This window comes from Chelonia mydas, chromosome 25, assembly GCF_015237465.2.
Source record: "Chelonia mydas isolate rCheMyd1 chromosome 25, rCheMyd1.pri.v2, whole genome shotgun sequence".
NCBI classification, from domain to species: domain Eukaryota; kingdom Metazoa; phylum Chordata; order Testudines; family Cheloniidae; genus Chelonia; species Chelonia mydas.
Window position 1 is genome coordinate 10,020,190 of NC_057858.1, and position 17,908 is coordinate 10,038,097.

At 54.8% G+C, this 17,908-nt stretch overlaps 1 protein-coding gene and 1 long non-coding RNA gene across 5 annotated transcripts in view; one reads left to right on the top strand and one right to left on the bottom strand.

Moving 5' to 3' along the window:
* Window positions 1–8,830, bottom strand: part of LOC102934223 (transducin-like enhancer protein 1) — a 25,939-nt gene extending 17,109 nt beyond the window's left edge. For 2 of the 4 annotated variants that reach the window (XM_037885680.2, XM_037885679.2), the window contains exons 1-5: window positions 8,685–8,830; window positions 7,324–7,452; window positions 6,463–6,602; window positions 5,734–5,797; window positions 5,026–5,070 (exon numbers count right to left, since the gene is read on the bottom strand). In XM_037885680.2, the coding sequence (XP_037741608.1) occupies window positions 5,026–5,070; window positions 5,734–5,797; window positions 6,463–6,602; window positions 7,324–7,347 (273 nt within the window). In that variant the 5' untranslated portion in view covers window positions 7,348–7,452; window positions 8,685–8,830. Of the gene's footprint in view, window positions 1–5,025; window positions 5,071–5,733; window positions 5,798–6,462; window positions 6,603–6,781; window positions 7,101–7,323; window positions 7,453–7,821; window positions 7,841–8,684 lie in introns of those variants that run through there. The other 2 variants (XM_043535884.1, XM_037885681.2) reach the window with 2 other exon arrangements.
* Window positions 7,421–17,091, top strand: LOC119564460. Its single transcript, XR_005223354.2, has 2 exons — window positions 7,421–7,602; window positions 15,806–17,091. It is a non-coding gene; the product is annotated as an uncharacterized LOC119564460 (long non-coding RNA).
* Window positions 17,092–17,908: the final 817 nt, after the last annotated feature.

Here is a 17,908-nt window from a genome sequence, read left to right on the forward strand (position 1 = left end):
TGGAGCAGGGCCAGTTGTTTTGTTGTTTATGCAATGCCCGGCGCAGAGGGGCACTGCTCCAGAACCGGGACTCCTGGGCGCTGCTGCAAGCCAAATACACACTAGTTTCCACCCACGGCGGAAAGAGGACTAATGTTCCCCTGTTCCCATGCACCCCCTGTCCCCTGGTAGCAGATACCGCCACTTCCCAGGAGCCACTGATACGTCAAAGCCCATCTTCAAGCGAACTCTTCATTCATTGCTCTATCTCCCCCCGGCCCAATAGACACACTTATCTGCTTAATACCCAGCTCTGCCCCCTCCCTTGACAACCACTCTCCATCCTGTGGGCTCCTTCCAACCCCGGCCCTCCAGACCCAACTGGAGTCCCGCCGCCCGGCTACAATGAAGGGGAGAAGGCAGAGGAACCGCCGTGTGATCCAGAGAGCACCTGGAGGGGACGGGGTGGGGGTGTCCTTACTGCAGGGGACACCACTCAGCTTCCCTGGGAAACCAAGTAACGATCTCCCCTAGACAGGTGAGAACCAGAGCCCCCTACACCCCAAGGCTGATCCAAGCACCGGCAAGCCAGTCCCTGCCAACTCAACGCTCCTCCGGCCCTGGCAGCTCTCGGTGCATGGGGGCGGGAAGCCCACAGCATCTCAGAAGCCAGATCCTAGCATCCAGACCAAGTGCTGACATGCCTGCTATGCCCCACCCCTGAGAAAGCTTCCCCCAGACTCTCAGTGCAACCATCTCCCCATGGCTGACACCTAATGAGCCATGCAACACCAAGTTTCGGTGATAGCATCCTGCCCCCCCCCAGCCCCCCTCCCCCCCAACACACACACACACCCCATGTCCTGTCAAGATGCCCACCCCCAAATGTCTCCTCTTCCCACCAGAAATAGTTCTCCGGCCCTGCCGAGTGCTAATTGATGCGCTCGGTGGTTTGCCAGGAAGCCCTGGAGAGGTGCTCTCGTTACAGCTGCTGTTTTTCTGCAACACTTGAGTGCCACAAGCAATCAGAAGGCCTGAACGCAGGAAGAGGAAAGGAGGTGGAGAGAGGACAGCACAGCACTTCAATCAGTGCCCCGAGCTACCAAGCTGGGCAAGGCCAGACAAAGACTTCCCCCCCCCGCACCCTCCACTGGTTCCAGCTTCGAGCAGCTGCAGAAAGCCGTGAATTAAAGGGACAGGGATCCCCTCAAACACAGGGGGGGAAGCCAGGCTGGGGTGACCCTCACAGCCCCTACCCCATGAATCAGCTGGGGGGAGGGAATTCCAGCTGAGGAACCCCCTTCCCGTCCTAGGGCTAGTTCATTCACACTGCCCCGAGGCCTCTCTCTAGCACGACCCAGCGGCGGGGGAAGGGAGGGGGACCTGGCGCCCCAACTCTCACCGGCTTCGGGCCTGAAGCAGCTCTGCTCTTCCCAATGCTGGAGCGGAGGCAACAGCTTCTACAGCCAGGGCAGGATGGGAGGCAAGCAGCCTCTGGGCTTGACTCCCAAATCAAGAGACTTGCAGGGCCCTGGTGCGGGCGTATGCCCGAGAAGATGACCTACCACAGCCCCGGGCAGGATTCGAGCAGTCAGACAGACAAGAGAGCATGACACCCACCCATGGGTGGCCAGAAAAGGGTCCCCACATCCTGCAGCCATCGCACATGGGACGCACCCCGGAGGGAGTCGTATGGGCCCAAAGAGATGCTCGGTACCTGCCCTTTTATCGCTATCTAATGGGGTGACCCTCATTAGAGCCACATGCCGAGGAGATCATTCAGAGGCCGTGCAGCCTAGCAGACAGGGCACCGGACTGGGAGTCAGGACAACTGGGAGCCAGGCAGGCAACCTGGGAAAGTCACCTCCCCTCTCTGGAGCCTCAAGCTGCAAGCTCTTCTGGGGAGGGACATTGTGCGTCTGTCTAGCACCTAACACAGTGAAGCCCTGATCTCAGCTGGAGCCTGCAAATCTAATGATCCTGTCCTAGATCTCTCACTCATGAAAAACAAAGCCAAGAGCCATGTGCTCTCTGCATTCTCCCCCGCCCCAGCACCAAAAAGGAAACAGCCACTCCCCTCTGCACCGACACACACCAGTCCCCAGGAAAAAAAAATATTGGCAGCAGGTAGTTTCTGGGAAGGATTTAGCCATCTCCTGGGGCCAGCAGTGATGGATTCTCCTTCCTAATGCACTGATGGGCAGCCAGCTCCTCGGGGAGCACTGCCTCCGATTCGCTCACGCTCGTTAATGTGCAATTTACTGGCACTTTAACGCTCTCAGCATGAAAAATGATCATGCTGTTTTCAGGGCTTTTTCTCTCTCCACCCCCACCCCCGCTTCCCCTTCGCTCGCTATTTTGGGTGGAAAAGTCCAAGTCCAGGCAGATCTGAGGGTTCTTCCCTGGTACAAACAACATGCCAAAAATATCATCTCGCCGGGATCTGCCTGCAGCTTCTCCCACCTGGACCACGGCAGGGTTTATAGTGCAACATGGAGCAGCCGTTAAAAGAAAATCCAGACCCTCCAGCCGCAGTGCAATGAATCCCCTGTTGAATGCTTAGGGACCAGGGCTTCCTTCCCAGCCCGGGAGCCGGCCAGAGAGAAGAAAGCCATTCCAACAGAGCTTGGCCCGCTCACCCGCCGGCCTCTTCAAAGCTCCGACACAAGAAAGCGGCGCGCTCCAGAGTCACGCGACACGAGGGAGAAACCAGGCAGCCCGAGGAGAAGTATCAGGGCTTAACTAGTGCGTCGGCCCAGTACTGACGATTGGCCAGGGTTGAAAGGGACTGGAGGGGTCAGTTGAGAGCTGGCGGGATACAGAACCTTTTGACCGGGTCACCGGTTCGAAGTCAGCCGGAGGGCAGCCGCGGCAGAGAAGCCCAGTGCGCGATGGTGACCCCAGAAGAAGCGGATCGCCTTCGCCTCGTTCCGAACGGACGGCTGGAGCCAACACAGCTACCCCCGGCTTCTTGATGGTCTCAGCGGAGGGGCTGAGGACGGAGCGGCACCAGGCCCTTGCAGCTCAGAGGACTTCGGTCCCCAGCCCCTGAAGACTCCATCTGGCTAGGAGGCAGCGCGGCCCATCCCATAATAGCTCCCCATTGAGACAATGGGGTTTTGGGATCCTTCTCGGAGCTTACGGAGAGCAGGGCGGGAGACCCGGCTCGGCGAGACGTGCGTTGGGTGGACTCTTCCTTGGCTGGACCGTTCAGCCGCTCGTCCTTTTTATTAACGAGACTCCTTATTGAGCATTAAGTTAACGACGCGCTCTTTATGCCAGCAGCTAACGGCGTGCGATAAAGCAAAATAAAACAGGGCTTGTGCGGGTTGGCAGAGGCAGCGGGCGAGGGGGGTGGGAGCAGGCAGCCGGCCCGGGGCATTAGGTTGCCTGCTGGGGGGTGGGGTGAGAACGGGACAAGACCCAGACAAAGGCTCCACCTGGGATGACGAGCAAGCTGAGCAAAGGAGAGGTTCCATCTCCCCGCAGCACCGATAACCTGCGGCCTTCTACGCGGGCAGCTCCCATTTCTCACACGAGGGCCATTGGCTGTCAGAGCGCAGACTTACGGGCCCTCGTTAAAAGTGCAGACAGCACGCTGGCAGGCGGCCAGCGGCACCTGGAATCGGCAGTAAATACTGCTGTCTGCACAGCGAGCGAGCAGCCAGATGAAATGGGGGAGAAGGGGAGGGGGGAGCAGAGCTGGGTCCGTTTCCCTTCGGCTCTCTATCTCCTACATGGGGGCGGGTGGTTCGTGCTTCCCTTAGCCCCTGGCGTTACCAGGTGGCCTTTTCCTTCTGCTGGGAAGGCAGCAGAGAAGCAGGCCAGCTATGCAAAGCCGTCAGTGCAACCGGGAGCAGAGGATGCTCCCAACGCATCCCCCAGTGCTCCTGAGGTGAGGGGGGACAGCCCAGTCTGGGCTGCAGCTGGGTCTCCAAACAAAATGCGACCCTGGCACAAAGCTCCCAAGAGAGACACCCGTGCAACAGCTGGCCGGGGGGCGAGTCCACAGGGATGAAGGGAAGGGATGTGCCCGGCGAAGGCACACGCTGCCAGACTCCTATGCAGCCTCTTTAAAAATAGATGAGAAGAAACCTTCTGTCTCAGAGCAGCTGGTAACCCAGTGTGCAGTGCAGCAGGGGGAGGCAAGGAAAGCCCAACGGCTTCCGAGCCCCCAGAGTCCCCTCCCCACACCCACCTCTGCTCCCGCATGGACTCCCTGATACAGACAGGGTGTGGCCACTGTGGGTAGCAGGGCAGATCTGGCAGCAGTGGGAGAAGAGCCAACACTTCGCTCTTCCTGGGCATCACAGGGCCTCAGGACACTTGCCAGGCCCACAGGCAGCCCCGGCGTAGCCGCTGAATGGAGCTCACCAAGAGGCTGGTAACTAATTATCGGACAGCTTCCACCAAGGCTCGCAGAGCCCAGTTCTCACCCATCTTCCATTCATTGGCTGAGTGCCCAAGGGCTGCCTGGCTTAGCTCAGGGGTCCCATGGCACCAGGTCCCCTGACTGGACAAGCGGGACGGCGGTGAATGTCAAAACCCACCTCCCGCAAGAGCTTGAGCGCGCAGGCCTGAAGCCCATCTTCCCTGCATGCTCGCCGAGCTTCCCCAGCACTGTGCAAAGGCTCACAGGGGCGCACGAAGACCACCTCTGTCGGCCACAACTATCTTCATATCGCAGAGGGGAGGCGACACTGAGGGACCGTCCCAAGGGCACTAAGCAAGTCAGTAGCAGAGCTGGAAATGGAATCCTCCACTCTAACTCTGCAACAGTGGCTCCTGTCTTTTTCCATAGTGGGGGGCTGGGCCCCACCCCACCCCATGCAACATGGGAAAGGCCGGGTGGGTGTGACTTTTCGACACCCTTCCCAGCCCCCATCTTGGAAACCCATGGCCCAAGCTGTGTTTTGCATAAGGAGAAAAGCGAGAGGGTTGGGTTTATCTGGGATGGGGATTGGCTACAAAGTGGGAAGCAAGGGTGAGCCCACCGTGGGTTCCCACAGACAGCTGGCAGGAAGACCAGGCATGTCAGAGTCTCACCTGTTTGTGCATTTCGATGTTCAGGCCGTAGGACATTTCATAGTACTGCAAGGGAAAGAACACGGCGTCACTAAGGGAGATGCAAGGCTAATGGGCAAACCACCCACTGCACACCCACAGGCGTGCAAGGTCGGCCTGACCCCGAATTCCTGCATTATCGGGCCCTGCTGGGATCAGAAGATACTGCCCCAAATCTCACTGCCAAGAGCAGGGAGAGCTCTCCCCAGCAGCCCACCCCCGGGAACAGAGAAACAATACAGCAACCAGACTGTCTTCTTCAAACACAGGCCCCACATTCTAGGGGATCTCTGCAGCTCACACTCTGGCTCCATTTCTCTGCCAGCAGAAAGGAGAGAGATGGAAAAGGGAAACTAACGAGCAGATTCCAACCCCTTCCCCTCCCAACTCCAGCAGTAAGAGCAAAGATGGGGCTGTACCTGCCTCTCAGTTCCCTCCCCTCCCCGCACAGCTTGGGGCCCAGTAAAATCACAAGACCAGCTCCCTCCCACCCTCTCCGACAGCAGTAACACGCCGCTGAAAGCCACCAAGGCAGAGCTCAGCCGCACTCATCTCATGAGTGAGCTCACACAGCCAGATCTCCGGGGCAGGCGTAGCAGCCCAAATGCAAACCGGGAGCCAAGGAAACCCAACCCGGTTGGTCTTTCGCTCGCTCCGAACTCTGGGAAAGGGGAGCGCCACCCCGCTCACCATGACATAATGTCGCTGGATTTCTGTTTTCTCTGTTGCCAGTTTTTCACATTCTAACTTCAAGCTGTAAAAATAAAGAGAGAGACCCCCCACCCCCATCCCCCACCAAGAGAACAAGGGTTAGCTGGTGGCACAGAAGCACGATGCTAGAGCAGAACAGACTCATACAAAACTTTGGTCTGCCCACCCCTAGCCCAGAGAAAAGAGCCACTGGGCAGAATCCATTCAGTCCCATCTGCCAAAAGGTAGGGAACGGGAAAAGGGGGTGGGAATTCAGACAGGCACACAGGAAGGAGCGTGTGTCATGGGCTTCCGTGCTCCAAGGAAACAGGTTGCAGGAAGTTTGAATGTTGCCCCATCTGCTTTCCAAATGTAGCAAGCTACAAAGCAGGGGCAGGGGGTGCATTTAGGGATTGCTCAGCCTAGCAATGCAGCAGGCAGGAATCCAGACCCGGAGGACCAGACACGCAGGGGAAAGCCCGTGGGACTAAGCACAGGAACGCTAGACGGGCTTTGGCAGGCTGGGCAGCGCTGCCCAAGAAGAGCGTTTCAAGGAACTGGGGTGGCTTCCTACACTCTCGCGGCACGTATGGCTCAGTGCCCGTGCCGGCGTGGCATGCCACTTCCCGCCCACCGAGACCTAATGCCCAGCGTGGAGATAGAGGAGCGGTTTGTTGCCAGCCCAGTTAAAGGGGCACCGCTTCTCGCTGTCGCTTGGCAGCGCATTACCTGTGGTATTGGTTTTGCAAGAATTGGAATTCCTCCTTGATCCGGTCCAGGGTCTCTGGGTAGGTCAGTTTCAGGGACTGAGGGGTTGTGGAAACCGTGCTGGCAGCTGTCGAAGCCACGGCGGGTGCCTGGAGATGAACCTACGGCGGAGGGCGTGGAAGGAAGAGGGCAGTCACCGCAACATGGCCATGCTATTCACGGAGCCTGCAAGAACCAGGCTTTTGGGAGGGGGACCACAACTGCAGAATCCCCAGTTCCTGGGGCCACCATCCCCACACCTGGCTCTGTCACAAGGGAGAGACAGACAGCAGGCACTCACGGGAAGGCAACAGCTGAGGGAGAATGGACACAAAGGAAATCAGCTCCTCGAAGGGCGATCCTTTGCCACCTTTGGTCCCATCTTGACAGCCAGGGTTTAACAGCTAAGCTGGAGAACATCAGCACTAAGGTGAATGCAGGACGGACCGTCGGAGGGGTATTAAACCAAACTCCTTCTAATTCCTTGCGCGTACACACAAGTTGCACCTGTTTTAAGCTGATTTAGCTAAATCAGCGCAACCCCCTGTGTAAACACTGGTCATTCAGTTTATCTTGGACCCTCTTCCTAAGAGAAACCGGAATAAAGGCGTCCACACCGCCTTTTGCACTGGTTTAAATTCACACTTCAAGTGGGACTCTCACGCAAAGGCAGAAGCACAGATACTTGCAATAACTGCTTCCTCCGTCTCCTAGGTGGGGCAATCCAGACAGACCGGCCTGCAGGGATGCGGTGGGGAAAGGGGTCAATTTAGCGCAAGTAAAGAACGCCCCAATGCTGCTCCAGACAGGGCCGTGGGAACGGAGTGGAACCGGGGCACTCACCGGGGGGCGGTTTTGGGGGAACATCTTTGGAGCAAAGCAGGCGTGCAATCCCAGCCTTATCTCACGCCACCACTCCCGTCACGGGATCCTCTTTCAGGGCCCAGGCCCAAGGCCAGCCAGCTCCAGACTCTGAAAGAGACAGGGACAGCCACGTTCCAGCCAAGGAAACTCAAAGGAGGAGAATCTCCTGTCCCGCCAAACCCCAGCTACCACCAGTCCTACTACAACCAGCCAGAGAGCCGTTGCTTCTCATCTTCCGCCATCCCATGGGACGAGAAGGTGAGATCCAAACAAGAAATGCTTCTTACATTTCAATAGCAAGGTCTCTGCCGTACACCCCTTCTCCATCATCCCAGTACAGCAGTGCCCTCAGCCATTGTACATACCCAGAGGTCCCTTCCCCACCCCGCAATAATCTCACCCATAGTTTGAATCAAGGCCCCACATACTCAACAAGCCCGCGCTCATTTAGCCACAAACTGCCAGGATCCAGCTCACCCTGGTCTAAATTCCAACACCACCAACCCAGACGCTCCTCGCCCAGCTCGGTCATTAAGATCCCACCCTGCAGCCCGTTCATTACAAGTACCTGGCTGGCCCCCATCACTAAAATAGCAAGGCCCACCAGGCTTGACTCATGTAGTTCCCTATGCATCCCATAAGTGCCTATGTCCCAGCTATGCACCTAGCCTGCCAGCACCTCTGCCAGCCCTCCCTGGGGGAGGAACTCAGCCCTCTTTATGTGGGTAAGGCCCTCGACAAAGACAGCAGGGCACTCCCCAGCATTGCCTCTCCCTAGCCCAGACCCGCCCAACACCACCACGAGCATATATGTCCACGCACAGCCACGAGCAGGCAAGTAAATACAGCCCCCCCCCACCCCCCATCCTTGCAAGCTCCCTTGCTCCTAAAGGAAAAACCCAGCAACCCCCCCACCCCATCCAGTGATGCCCCTGGCATCCTCCCTCTAGTGCCCCCTCCACGGCTCCCCTAGACACTATCCCCACTTACGGCCACCCCAGAAGAAGCGCCCCACCAAACATCCTGCTATTCCTTGCACCCCACAAAGCACCCCCTCCCACCTGCACCCCTCCCTGGCGATCCAGCAAGCAGCCCCTCCCTTGCAACTCCAAAGAGAGCCCCCCCCCACCCCACCCCACCCCCAAGTGCCCCCAACTCTTCCTCCTGCTAATCAGCCCCCCCCACCCTTTCTCCTGCCCCCCCCAGAGAACGTGCCCCACGTGCCCCCAGCAAGTCCCCCCCCGCATGCAAACAATGGGCCCTGCCCCTCCGCCGCAGGTAGAGCCCGGCGGGCAGGAAGCGGCCCCCGCCGCCCGGCGCCCGCCCCCGGGGGGACTCACCGCGCCGCTGGCCCCGGGCGGCTGCGCCCAGCGCGGAGGGGGCGGCCGGAGTCGGGCTGCCCGCGCGCTCGCTCCCGGCCGGCCTCGGCCCCCGCCCGCCCCGCCACAGCGGCAGCAGCTTGGCTGGGGGGGGGGAGAGAGCGCGATCAATGAACTAGCGCCAGCTCCACGTGGGGCCTGGCTCGTGCGGGCAATCGCCGAGCCGGCTGGCCAATGGGAGCGCGGCGGGAGCGGCCCGCCCCCACGTGGGGCACGGCTCGGCTGCCGCCGATTGGGCGGCCGGGACCTGCCGCCAGGAGGATGTGTCAATCTGTGGAACGCGATGTAGCGGAGAGGAAGGTTAACCCTTAAAGGGGCAGGAGCGCCCAGATAGGGAGAGAAAGAGAAAGTGAGAGAGAGAGAGTGAGTGTGTGTGTGTGTGTGTGTGTGTGTGTGTGTGTGCGCGCGCGCGCGCGAGAAAACGTAACAGGCACGAGAATGAGAGTGCGTGTGAAAAGATGAGAGACTGAGTGTGCAAGAGACACTGAAAGCGTAAAGCGCAAGAGCGCACAGGTGAGGTTGCGTGTGCAAGAGCGTGCAGGTGGGGTTCCCTGTGCAAGGGCATGCAGGCGGGAGTGTGTGCACAAGAGCCCACGGGGGAGGTTGCGTGTGCAAGAGCGTGCAGGTGGGGTTCCCTGTGCAAGGGCATGCGGGCGAGATTGTGTGCACAAGAGCCCGCGGGCAAGATAGCGTGTGCAAAAGTTATTGGTTGGATGAATGGCAGCATGCTGTGGAAGGGAGTTGTGTACAGACGGGATCTGGCATGTGCTGTGTATGAGCTAACATGTCAAGTGACTGATTTGGGTTGTGTGAAGGGGTTGTGTAAGTGCATTGTGCATATGCTAGTAATTGGCGCTGGGTGCAAGCGTTTGGGCTGTATGAATGAACAGGGCAGACAAAGATGAGAGAATGACCATGAGAATCCACGTGGAGGGGATTTTTGGAGCTGCATGGGTGGTGGCTGCATTTTGGCTGCACGGTTGGTAAATGTCATAACACAAATGTGTTGTGTGCCCATGGGTTTTATCTCTGAGTGAGCGATGAGCAAGTAGGAGGTGTGCTGAGTCGAAGGGTGAAGGCAAGTGTATTGTAGGTCAGGCTGCTTCGCTGTGTGTGAGGTTATACAGTATTACCAACCCCAAGCTCTCAATCAGGCCCTCCAAAAATCACGAGACTGGCTTAAAATTCGAGAGAGAGAGAGAAAGAGAAATAATTTTTATTCTTTTTCTTGTTTCTGAGCCCATAGGTCATGCTTTCAGGCTTTTCTCCATAACCACAAGAACTAGAATCCAGTGGTGTTGGAACAATTTCTATAGTAGGGCCAGGTGCTAAAGATTGAAACCATCTATTTGGGTTGTTATTACTACTTTAAGCCAGGGGGTCCAGCAGTACTCCCAGAAACCCTCGTTCCAGCACCTATCCTAGACAGCTGAAATTCACTCCACGGGACTCCAGGTTTTAGACCATCACTTAAGACTCTTGCAATAAGATTGTAAGAGCTGGTAACACTTCCTGGTGTGTTGTGAGCATGTACAGAGTAGGAGGGAGGAATTGATATTAACAAATTTTAGGGAGAGGATTAAAATAAGACAGGGATCCCACAGATCCTTGAAAAGATGGTTGCATTTTTAGGTACAGGTCCTGCAACACTGGTCCATCTGCTGGCCTAAAGGGATCCACCCAAAAGGATCCAGTTGTAGGATCGGGGCCTTAGACATCAATTCTCCGTTAAGTCATTTTCTTTCCTTCAGCTTTTAAATGAACATGAAAAACATAAGAACGGCCATACTGGATCAGACCAATGGTCTGTCTAGCCCAATATCGTGTCCTCTGATAGTGGCTGGTGCCAGACGCTTCAGAGGGAATGAACAGAACAGTGCAATTATTGAGTGATCCATCTCCTGTCATCTTCTAGTCCCAACTCCTGGCAATCAGAAGTTTACGGATACTCAGAGCACATGGCTGTGCCCCTGACCAGCTTGGCTAATAGCCATTGACAGACCTATCATCCATGAACTTATCCAGTCCTTTTTTGAATCCAGTTCTACTTTTGGCCATCACAACATCCCCTGGCAAGGAGTTCCACAGGTTGGCTGTGCATTGTGTGAAGAAATACTTCCTTTTGGTTGTTTTAAACCTGCTGCCTATTAATGTCTTTGGATGACCCCGGGTTCTTGTGTTATGTGAAGGGGTAAATAACACTTCCTTGTTCACTTTCTCCACCCCACTCATGATTTTATAGACCTCCATCATATCCCCCCTTAGTCGTCTCTTTTCCAAGCTGAGAAGTCCCCGTCTTATTAACCTCTCCTCATATGGAAGCTGATGAACAACATTTATACCCCAAAGGATCCCTCCCTGCCTCACCCAGCGGGCACCTCTATGCTTGACGGTGGCAACCCACTGGCACACAGCAACCAAATAATGGCAGGGGGAGGGGTGAAGAGTGTGAAATTTTGGTCAAGGGCATCAGAGTAAGCCTAGCTTCTTATGAACAGGCCATGCAGAGCCGATGGAATCGAAACACACACACACACACAGGAGAAACGGCCTGAAATTAAATTTGACTTCCACAGAAGGTTGAACTGGGACAGCCGAGCTTTGATCCACGGACATATTTCATGCCTGAAGTTTAAGACTAACAGAGCCAGCCTCCCCGGTTCTCTGTGTAAGGAGCGATGATGTCTGGTGTTTTCATCTTGATTACAATCTTTTTGTTCTTTTAAAGAAGGCCCTGGTTTGAGACATGCTAGGTACGAGCAATGCAAGGATCTCAAAGCTCTTTGCTAACAAACCTCCAGGCCACTTCAGGGAATTATGCAAGCCTCATTTTACAGCTGGAGACGCAAGCTCAGGGAGGTGAAATCAGTTGCCCCTCAAGGCAGAAATAGAACCTAGGCATCCTGCATCGAGTCCCCTGCTCAAATCCCTTCCTCACTTTGTGCCGCGCCCCCTCCCCACACTGTGGCAAAGGGAAGAGAAGGTATTGCAGGCATACAGGCAGGTGTGTTTTAAAAGCTTTTCCTGTTTAAATTTAGGGAAGGGGGGTGGATGGAGCTGACAATCCCCCCCCCCCCCACAGCTTTATGAATCTTCAGTTCCTCCTGGACACAACATCATGCAGTGGAAAGAATCACTTAATAGGCAGGGGAGGTGGAAGGAGAGCCTGAGTTACCGTTGAATTAGTGGGTCTGCTTCCAGCTAGGCCATCTCCCCCCCCCCCCCGGTGCCCCCTCCCACACACCCAGGCCTGATGAGAAAAAGCCAGGCTCCCAATTAGTATTCCACTGGGCTGGGGCCAGGTCTGAGCAGTGATCAGGCCTGGAGCTAACAAAGCGCAATCTGGTTCGACCAGCAGGGAAGGGTTTTGGAGTATCTGGGACCAGTGGGCAGGGATCTCCAAGGAGCAGGTTTTGTGTGTCAACGCGTTGCAAAGAACCGAGTCTCTTCCAGCAAGGCAGCAATCCTGATGGGGGGAGGGTTGCTCTCTTTCATTCTTCCTCCCTAATCCAGAGGCTCCAGCTACATCTCCTTGCTCTTGGCTTTCAGTGCACGTCTGGTCCCCTTCTTCCTTGCAGACAAACACCCCGAGGCAGGAGCAGGGAGTCTGGGCAGTTGCACCCTGCTGCTTCTCTCTAGCGCCCTCCCCTCGGGGTAGGGTAACCAGATGTCCCGATTTTATAGGGACAGGCCTGATTTTGGGGTCTTTTTCTTATATTGGCTTCTATTTCCCCCCACCCCCTGTCCCGATTTTTCACATTTGCTGTCTGGTCACCCTACCTCGGGGCACCCTTCCCTCTGCCTTCCACGGTCCCCTTTCAGTCGCTGCTTGGACAGCCGGGTTCCCCCGCAAGATCCCTGTGCCAGACGCCAGTTCGGAAGGCGCCGCTCCCCCTGCAACGTGGGCACGGCCTGCCGTGCTCCCTCTCTTCCATCGCCCGAATGTTTGCAGGAGCGGGAGAGGCTGAAGAAAGACCTTTGTGTAAAAGGACCCTGGAGCTGTATCAGCTTGTCTTGCTGCAGGATCTCTGGGGAAGGGAAATAGGGTCAGAGTGGCACTAGAGAATGGATTTTCAACCTGGAGGCCACGACCCCCTCCCCCATCCTGTGGCAGTGGGGCAGGGTGGGGGCGGGGGGGTCGCACAGACTGGTTTCATTATACCCTTTTGCCCCACTCTAAGTGCTCACACCCGTTCCTGTGAGGTAGGTGCCTCTCGCTATGCCTGTTTTATACCAGGGGAAACTGAGGCACGGGGAAGGGCAGCGGGGTTTGTGGCACAGTTGGGAATAGAATGCAGGTCTTGTGGCTGGTAGTCCCCTTCTCCAACCACTGTTTCGATCACTAGTGCAGCGAGTGGCAGGGCCCAATCTACACTACTGCTCTTCTTTGTACATTTCTTCCCACTACTCTTCCACCCCTGCCCCGTTTCCTTTTACTCTTTTCCTAAACTAGGCCAAACGGTTCTCTCTCCCCAACCCCCTTCTCCTGTGACTCCCCCACTACCTGAATGGGCTTTTCCATCCAGACATTTCCCCAGCTGTGATTGACAAGATCCACTGATTTTGTCTTCTTTTGTATGTTAGCTAGTTGGTTCAACATTTTACAATGGCTGCAGGTCAATCCAGGGTCACAGAGCGAGGAATAAGACATTTCAACAACGGTAGCTATGCCAGTTCTGTATCTTCTGAGCGGCCATGGCCCTGTACTCCTATTACGCTAATAGCCACAACCGAAGGAAGAGAGAATCCTCCAAGTCTCTGGGCTTAGCCCTTTCTTTATAACTTTGCACACGGTCCCAGATCTGCGTGTGAAGTCCAAATTGCATTTCCAGGCACCGCAAGTCAAGTTACAACTCAACGAAACCTTTTGCATTCTGCCTCCCCTATAGTAACGTACACAGATCAACATTTTGAACATCAGGCCCCTTTAAGGGGTTTCAGACCAGACCTCCAAAATCAATAGCCACTGTTGAAAGTCTCTGGCGCAGCATAGACAAGACCCAGGAAGGAACAGCTAGGTAGACAATTAAACTGCTTTTTTAGCTACAGTCTCTAATGGAGGAACCATAGTGTGGCTGATCCATTAAAGGCTCAGACTTAGGGCTTGTCTACACTTAAAACGCCGCAACTGCGGCACTCCAGTGAAGATGCTACCTAAGAGGCAGGTCCTCCCGCTGGCATAGATAATCCACCTCCCCGAGAGGCGGTAGCTAGGTCGACAGGAGAAGTCTCCCGTCCACCCAGCGCTGTCTGCAGCGGGTGGCGGGGGGGAGGGCGGGGGCGGGGAGGTCAGTTTAACTGCGTCGCTGCGGGGCGTGGATCAGTGTCCGCATCACGCTCCCTGTCAGCACCCGGGCCAGGCCGGAGAAGCTAATGATCCAATCAGTGGACCAATCCAATCAGCGGTGATGAATCCTGGTCACATGCCACTTGAGGCACATTGCGCAGATGCTAAGAAGACAGCGTCACGCAGGGGGCATGGATTTTTCACACCCCTGAGCAACGTAGTTAGACTGACCTAATTTCCTCGTGTAGACCAGGCCTTAGAAAAACAGCCCAAGGGAGTAAGGAGCCAGTTTCTGAAAGAATTAACCCCTTCAGGCCCCTTTGAAAATCTCATTTGAACTATGTTTGTAAAAATGACTAAATATGGCTCCAGTCCTTCGAACACTGATACAAACACTCAGCTTTGAGTGCTTGGGTCATTCCAATGCCCATGCACTTAAAGAACGTGCGTCTGTGGGACAATGCACGTTCTTTAAGTGCATGAATCCTTTCTGTAGGTTTGGAGCTGGTCATTTACCATGTTTGTACTGCACCTAGCTTAACAGGGTCCCAACCCAGCCGGTTTCCAGGCACGACGGTAATGTAAGCATTACATCAGACGAACGAGCAGGGGTCGGCAACCTTTCAGAAGCAGTGTGCCGAGTCTTCATGTGTTCACTCTAATCTAAGGTTTCGCGTGCCAGTGATACATTTTAACGTTTTTAGAAGGTCTCTTTCTATAAGTCTTTAATCTATAACCCAACAAGTGTTGGATGTAAAGTAAATAAGGTTTTTAAAACGTTTAAGAAGCTTCATTGAAAATTAAATTAAAATGCAGAGCCCCCCCCCCGGACTCGTGGCCAGGACCCGGGCAGTGTGAGTGCCGCTGACAATCAGTTCGCGGGCCGCCTTTGGCACGCGGGCCATAGGTGGCCTACCCTTGATAATGCATCCGATGAAGTGAGCTGCAGCTCACGAAAGCTTATGCTCAAATAAATGTGTTAGTCTCCAAGGTGCCACAAGTCCTCCTGTTCTTTTGTGAAAGCAGAGAGGGTTTCACGGGGACGCCAGCAAATCAGATTCAGGCCTAAATGGGAGTTTAAAAAAATTACAAACCGTAAGAGCAACAGAACATTTGAATAAACACTCCCCTACAGCATTTGCAGCCCAGAGATGGCAGCCTTGTGTGAGAGCAGGGGACCAAGAAAGTGACATTGACTAGACACAAAGGGGAAATTGACTAATGGCTTATCATGCTGAATAAAATGCAAAAGGGAAACCAAAAGCGGCAGTTTGATTTTATTTTGTTTATTACAGTCACTCGGCAAGGCCCGTTCAAGGTGCTCTGGCTAGCTGGGCCAGGCCAGGAGAGTTATTCTCAGGGAGAACTACCTTAGGAGCTGGAAACTCAAAATGAACCAACCAAATCTTCCCACACATCAGAGGATTTCAAACAGAAGTTCAGAAAGGCTCCCCACAGCCGGGGCTCTAACCTCAGCCAGGGCAATGGCCGTACTCCTTTATGCCAGCCAAGCATGACTCCTCACAACACCGCTCTCCCAGTGTGCTAAGGGGATTACTTAATCCACCACAGCGAGCCCAGCTCTAGCACCTTGACAATCCATGCACAGACCGCATGCAGCTCCCCCTACTCAAGGGAAAGATTCACTCTCTCCCCATCCACCATAGGTGTCTACATTTTTGCTAATATGTGGGGAGGTGGGTGTGTACAGCTGAGCCAGCGCCTCCCATTGTGTGACTCAGCTGCCCTTATGATATTTTAAAATGTAATAATGGAGATGTTTCTATTTTTGTAGATGGTGCTGATAATTTCTGGAGTTGGGCCATGAATCTCAAGGCACAGAGAGATGAAATTACTTGCCCAAGGTCACAGCAAATCATTGACAGAGTGGCGGAAAAGATGCGAGCAGCTCTGACAAGCAGGTCTTTGCACTAACCGCTAGGCAACCCTTTCCTCCCAGAACTAAGAGAACCCAGGAGTCCTGACTCCAAGGTGCTGCACTGGCTACTAGACTGCACTCCCTTTCTGATGCCTTTTGCTGCATATTCTGAGATGCAAATAAATATTCAGAAATGGACCAGGGAACCTGGGTTTGGGGTTTTGGCAAAACCTTGTGAGTTATATTATTGGGTTTACAAAACCTGGACCAGGATGGTTTGAGGCTGAGTTAGGTTTTATTCATGCCATCAAATTCATGATGATATATATGTGTGTGAGAGAGAGCGAGTGTGTGGACATGGAATCTGCGAATCAAAAACTCTAGACCTAAATTTTACCCCTCTTTTCCTAATTCAATTCTTCCCCCCCCACACACACACCAAAAAATTACAGCATCTGCAATAATAGCCTTTTGTAAACCCTACAATGCTCGAATGGCAAACTGTAGTGTTTGGATGGTTACTCTGTTAGTGTTGAACAGAGACAGCGCTGGAGAAGTGGCTCAGTTACAGGGAAATCTCTATGTGATACATTATTATGACAGCTCCTAGAGGCCCTTACTGAGATTAAGGCCTTCTTGTGCCGGGTGCTGTGCACATACATGGCAAGACCCAGTCTGCCAACAGTTTCCCATCGACAAGAGAGACAAAGGGTGGGGAAACGGAGGCACAGAGCGGTGAAGTGACTTGCCCAAGGTCACACAGGTGTTCGGACTCCCAGTCCAGAGTGCTACCTCTGGAAAATCACTCATCTTGCTATAGTAATATCCAAAGGATTAAAGCAATGACGAAAAGAAGTGCCCATAATATGTCTGTCTAATCCCAGCTCAGACCCCCCTCCCGCCAATTGCATCCTTCTGGAAAAGAGCACACCGACTTCAGCTACCAGGACAGAGCGTTGACAGTGTTATTCATCATGGTGGAACCGTTTTCTGCTTCCACCTGGCTGCCTGATGTCATCCTGGCTCAAGAGAGGGTGGCCCGAAGAGACCTTATGGCACTGCTGGAGGGTTGACGCTTGAATCAGTAAACCCAGAGCCAGAGGGGAGGAAGAGAGCCCGGGCAGCAAGCAGGGAACAGCTGGGGCTCACTGCATCGCCAACAGAATGTGTACCAGGTTAAATAAAAACATCCCCAAGCCATGCCTGCAGCTGTGAGCTGGTCATTGCTGGCTTGCTAAGTCTGGCTGGGAGGCCTTCGATTCAGATGCAGGAGTTGGTGAATAGGGGGTACTCTCTCCTCTGCGTCAGTACCCACCCTAATATCCCAGTGAGCTAGGGATGGCTGTGCGACAAGAAGCTGGGGGTGACCACTACGGGGCGATCCTCCCCCTTTGAATCAGTCCTGAGCCCAGTGTGCCCCAGCATGGTACGAGGGACTGCGGTGGGTACCTCAGCTGCAGGACGCTCCTGCCTCGGAGCCAGGGCTCCAACACGGAGGGATGCTAAGGTTGCTTAGATCCCAGGTGTCTCTGAGCGCCTGACCGCTTCTGAGCATTAGAGCCTGGGCGGCCCTGGCAAGAGCAGAGATGTGAACAGCAGTGAGGTCAATAAATCCCCCCTAAAGCCCACCCTGGCCATTTCAATGGGATACCGTGTTTCTCCTCCACGTCCTCCCCGCCGCTGTTGCGTGGCCTTGCTGTGGCTCGCCCCGGAGGCCGGCCTGCGATGTGCTCAAAGCAGGTTGCTGCCATTACAAGCGGAAGCCATTTGCAGGCCACTACAAGTTTTATTGGCCCTACCAAGCCCAGGCATCATGCTGTATGTGCTGGAGCGCCACCTACTGGCACGTTCTCTCGTAGCATCCTGTTTACATCCATAGCTGTCAGTCCACCGTTTGGGCTGCAGACCCCGGTTTAATAAATGTCAGACCATTCACGGGGCAAATCTAGGCTAGGGAAATAGATGCTAGCAGGTGAGGGTGAACCCCAGGGGCAGCTTTTCGTACATGAGGCTTTGAAG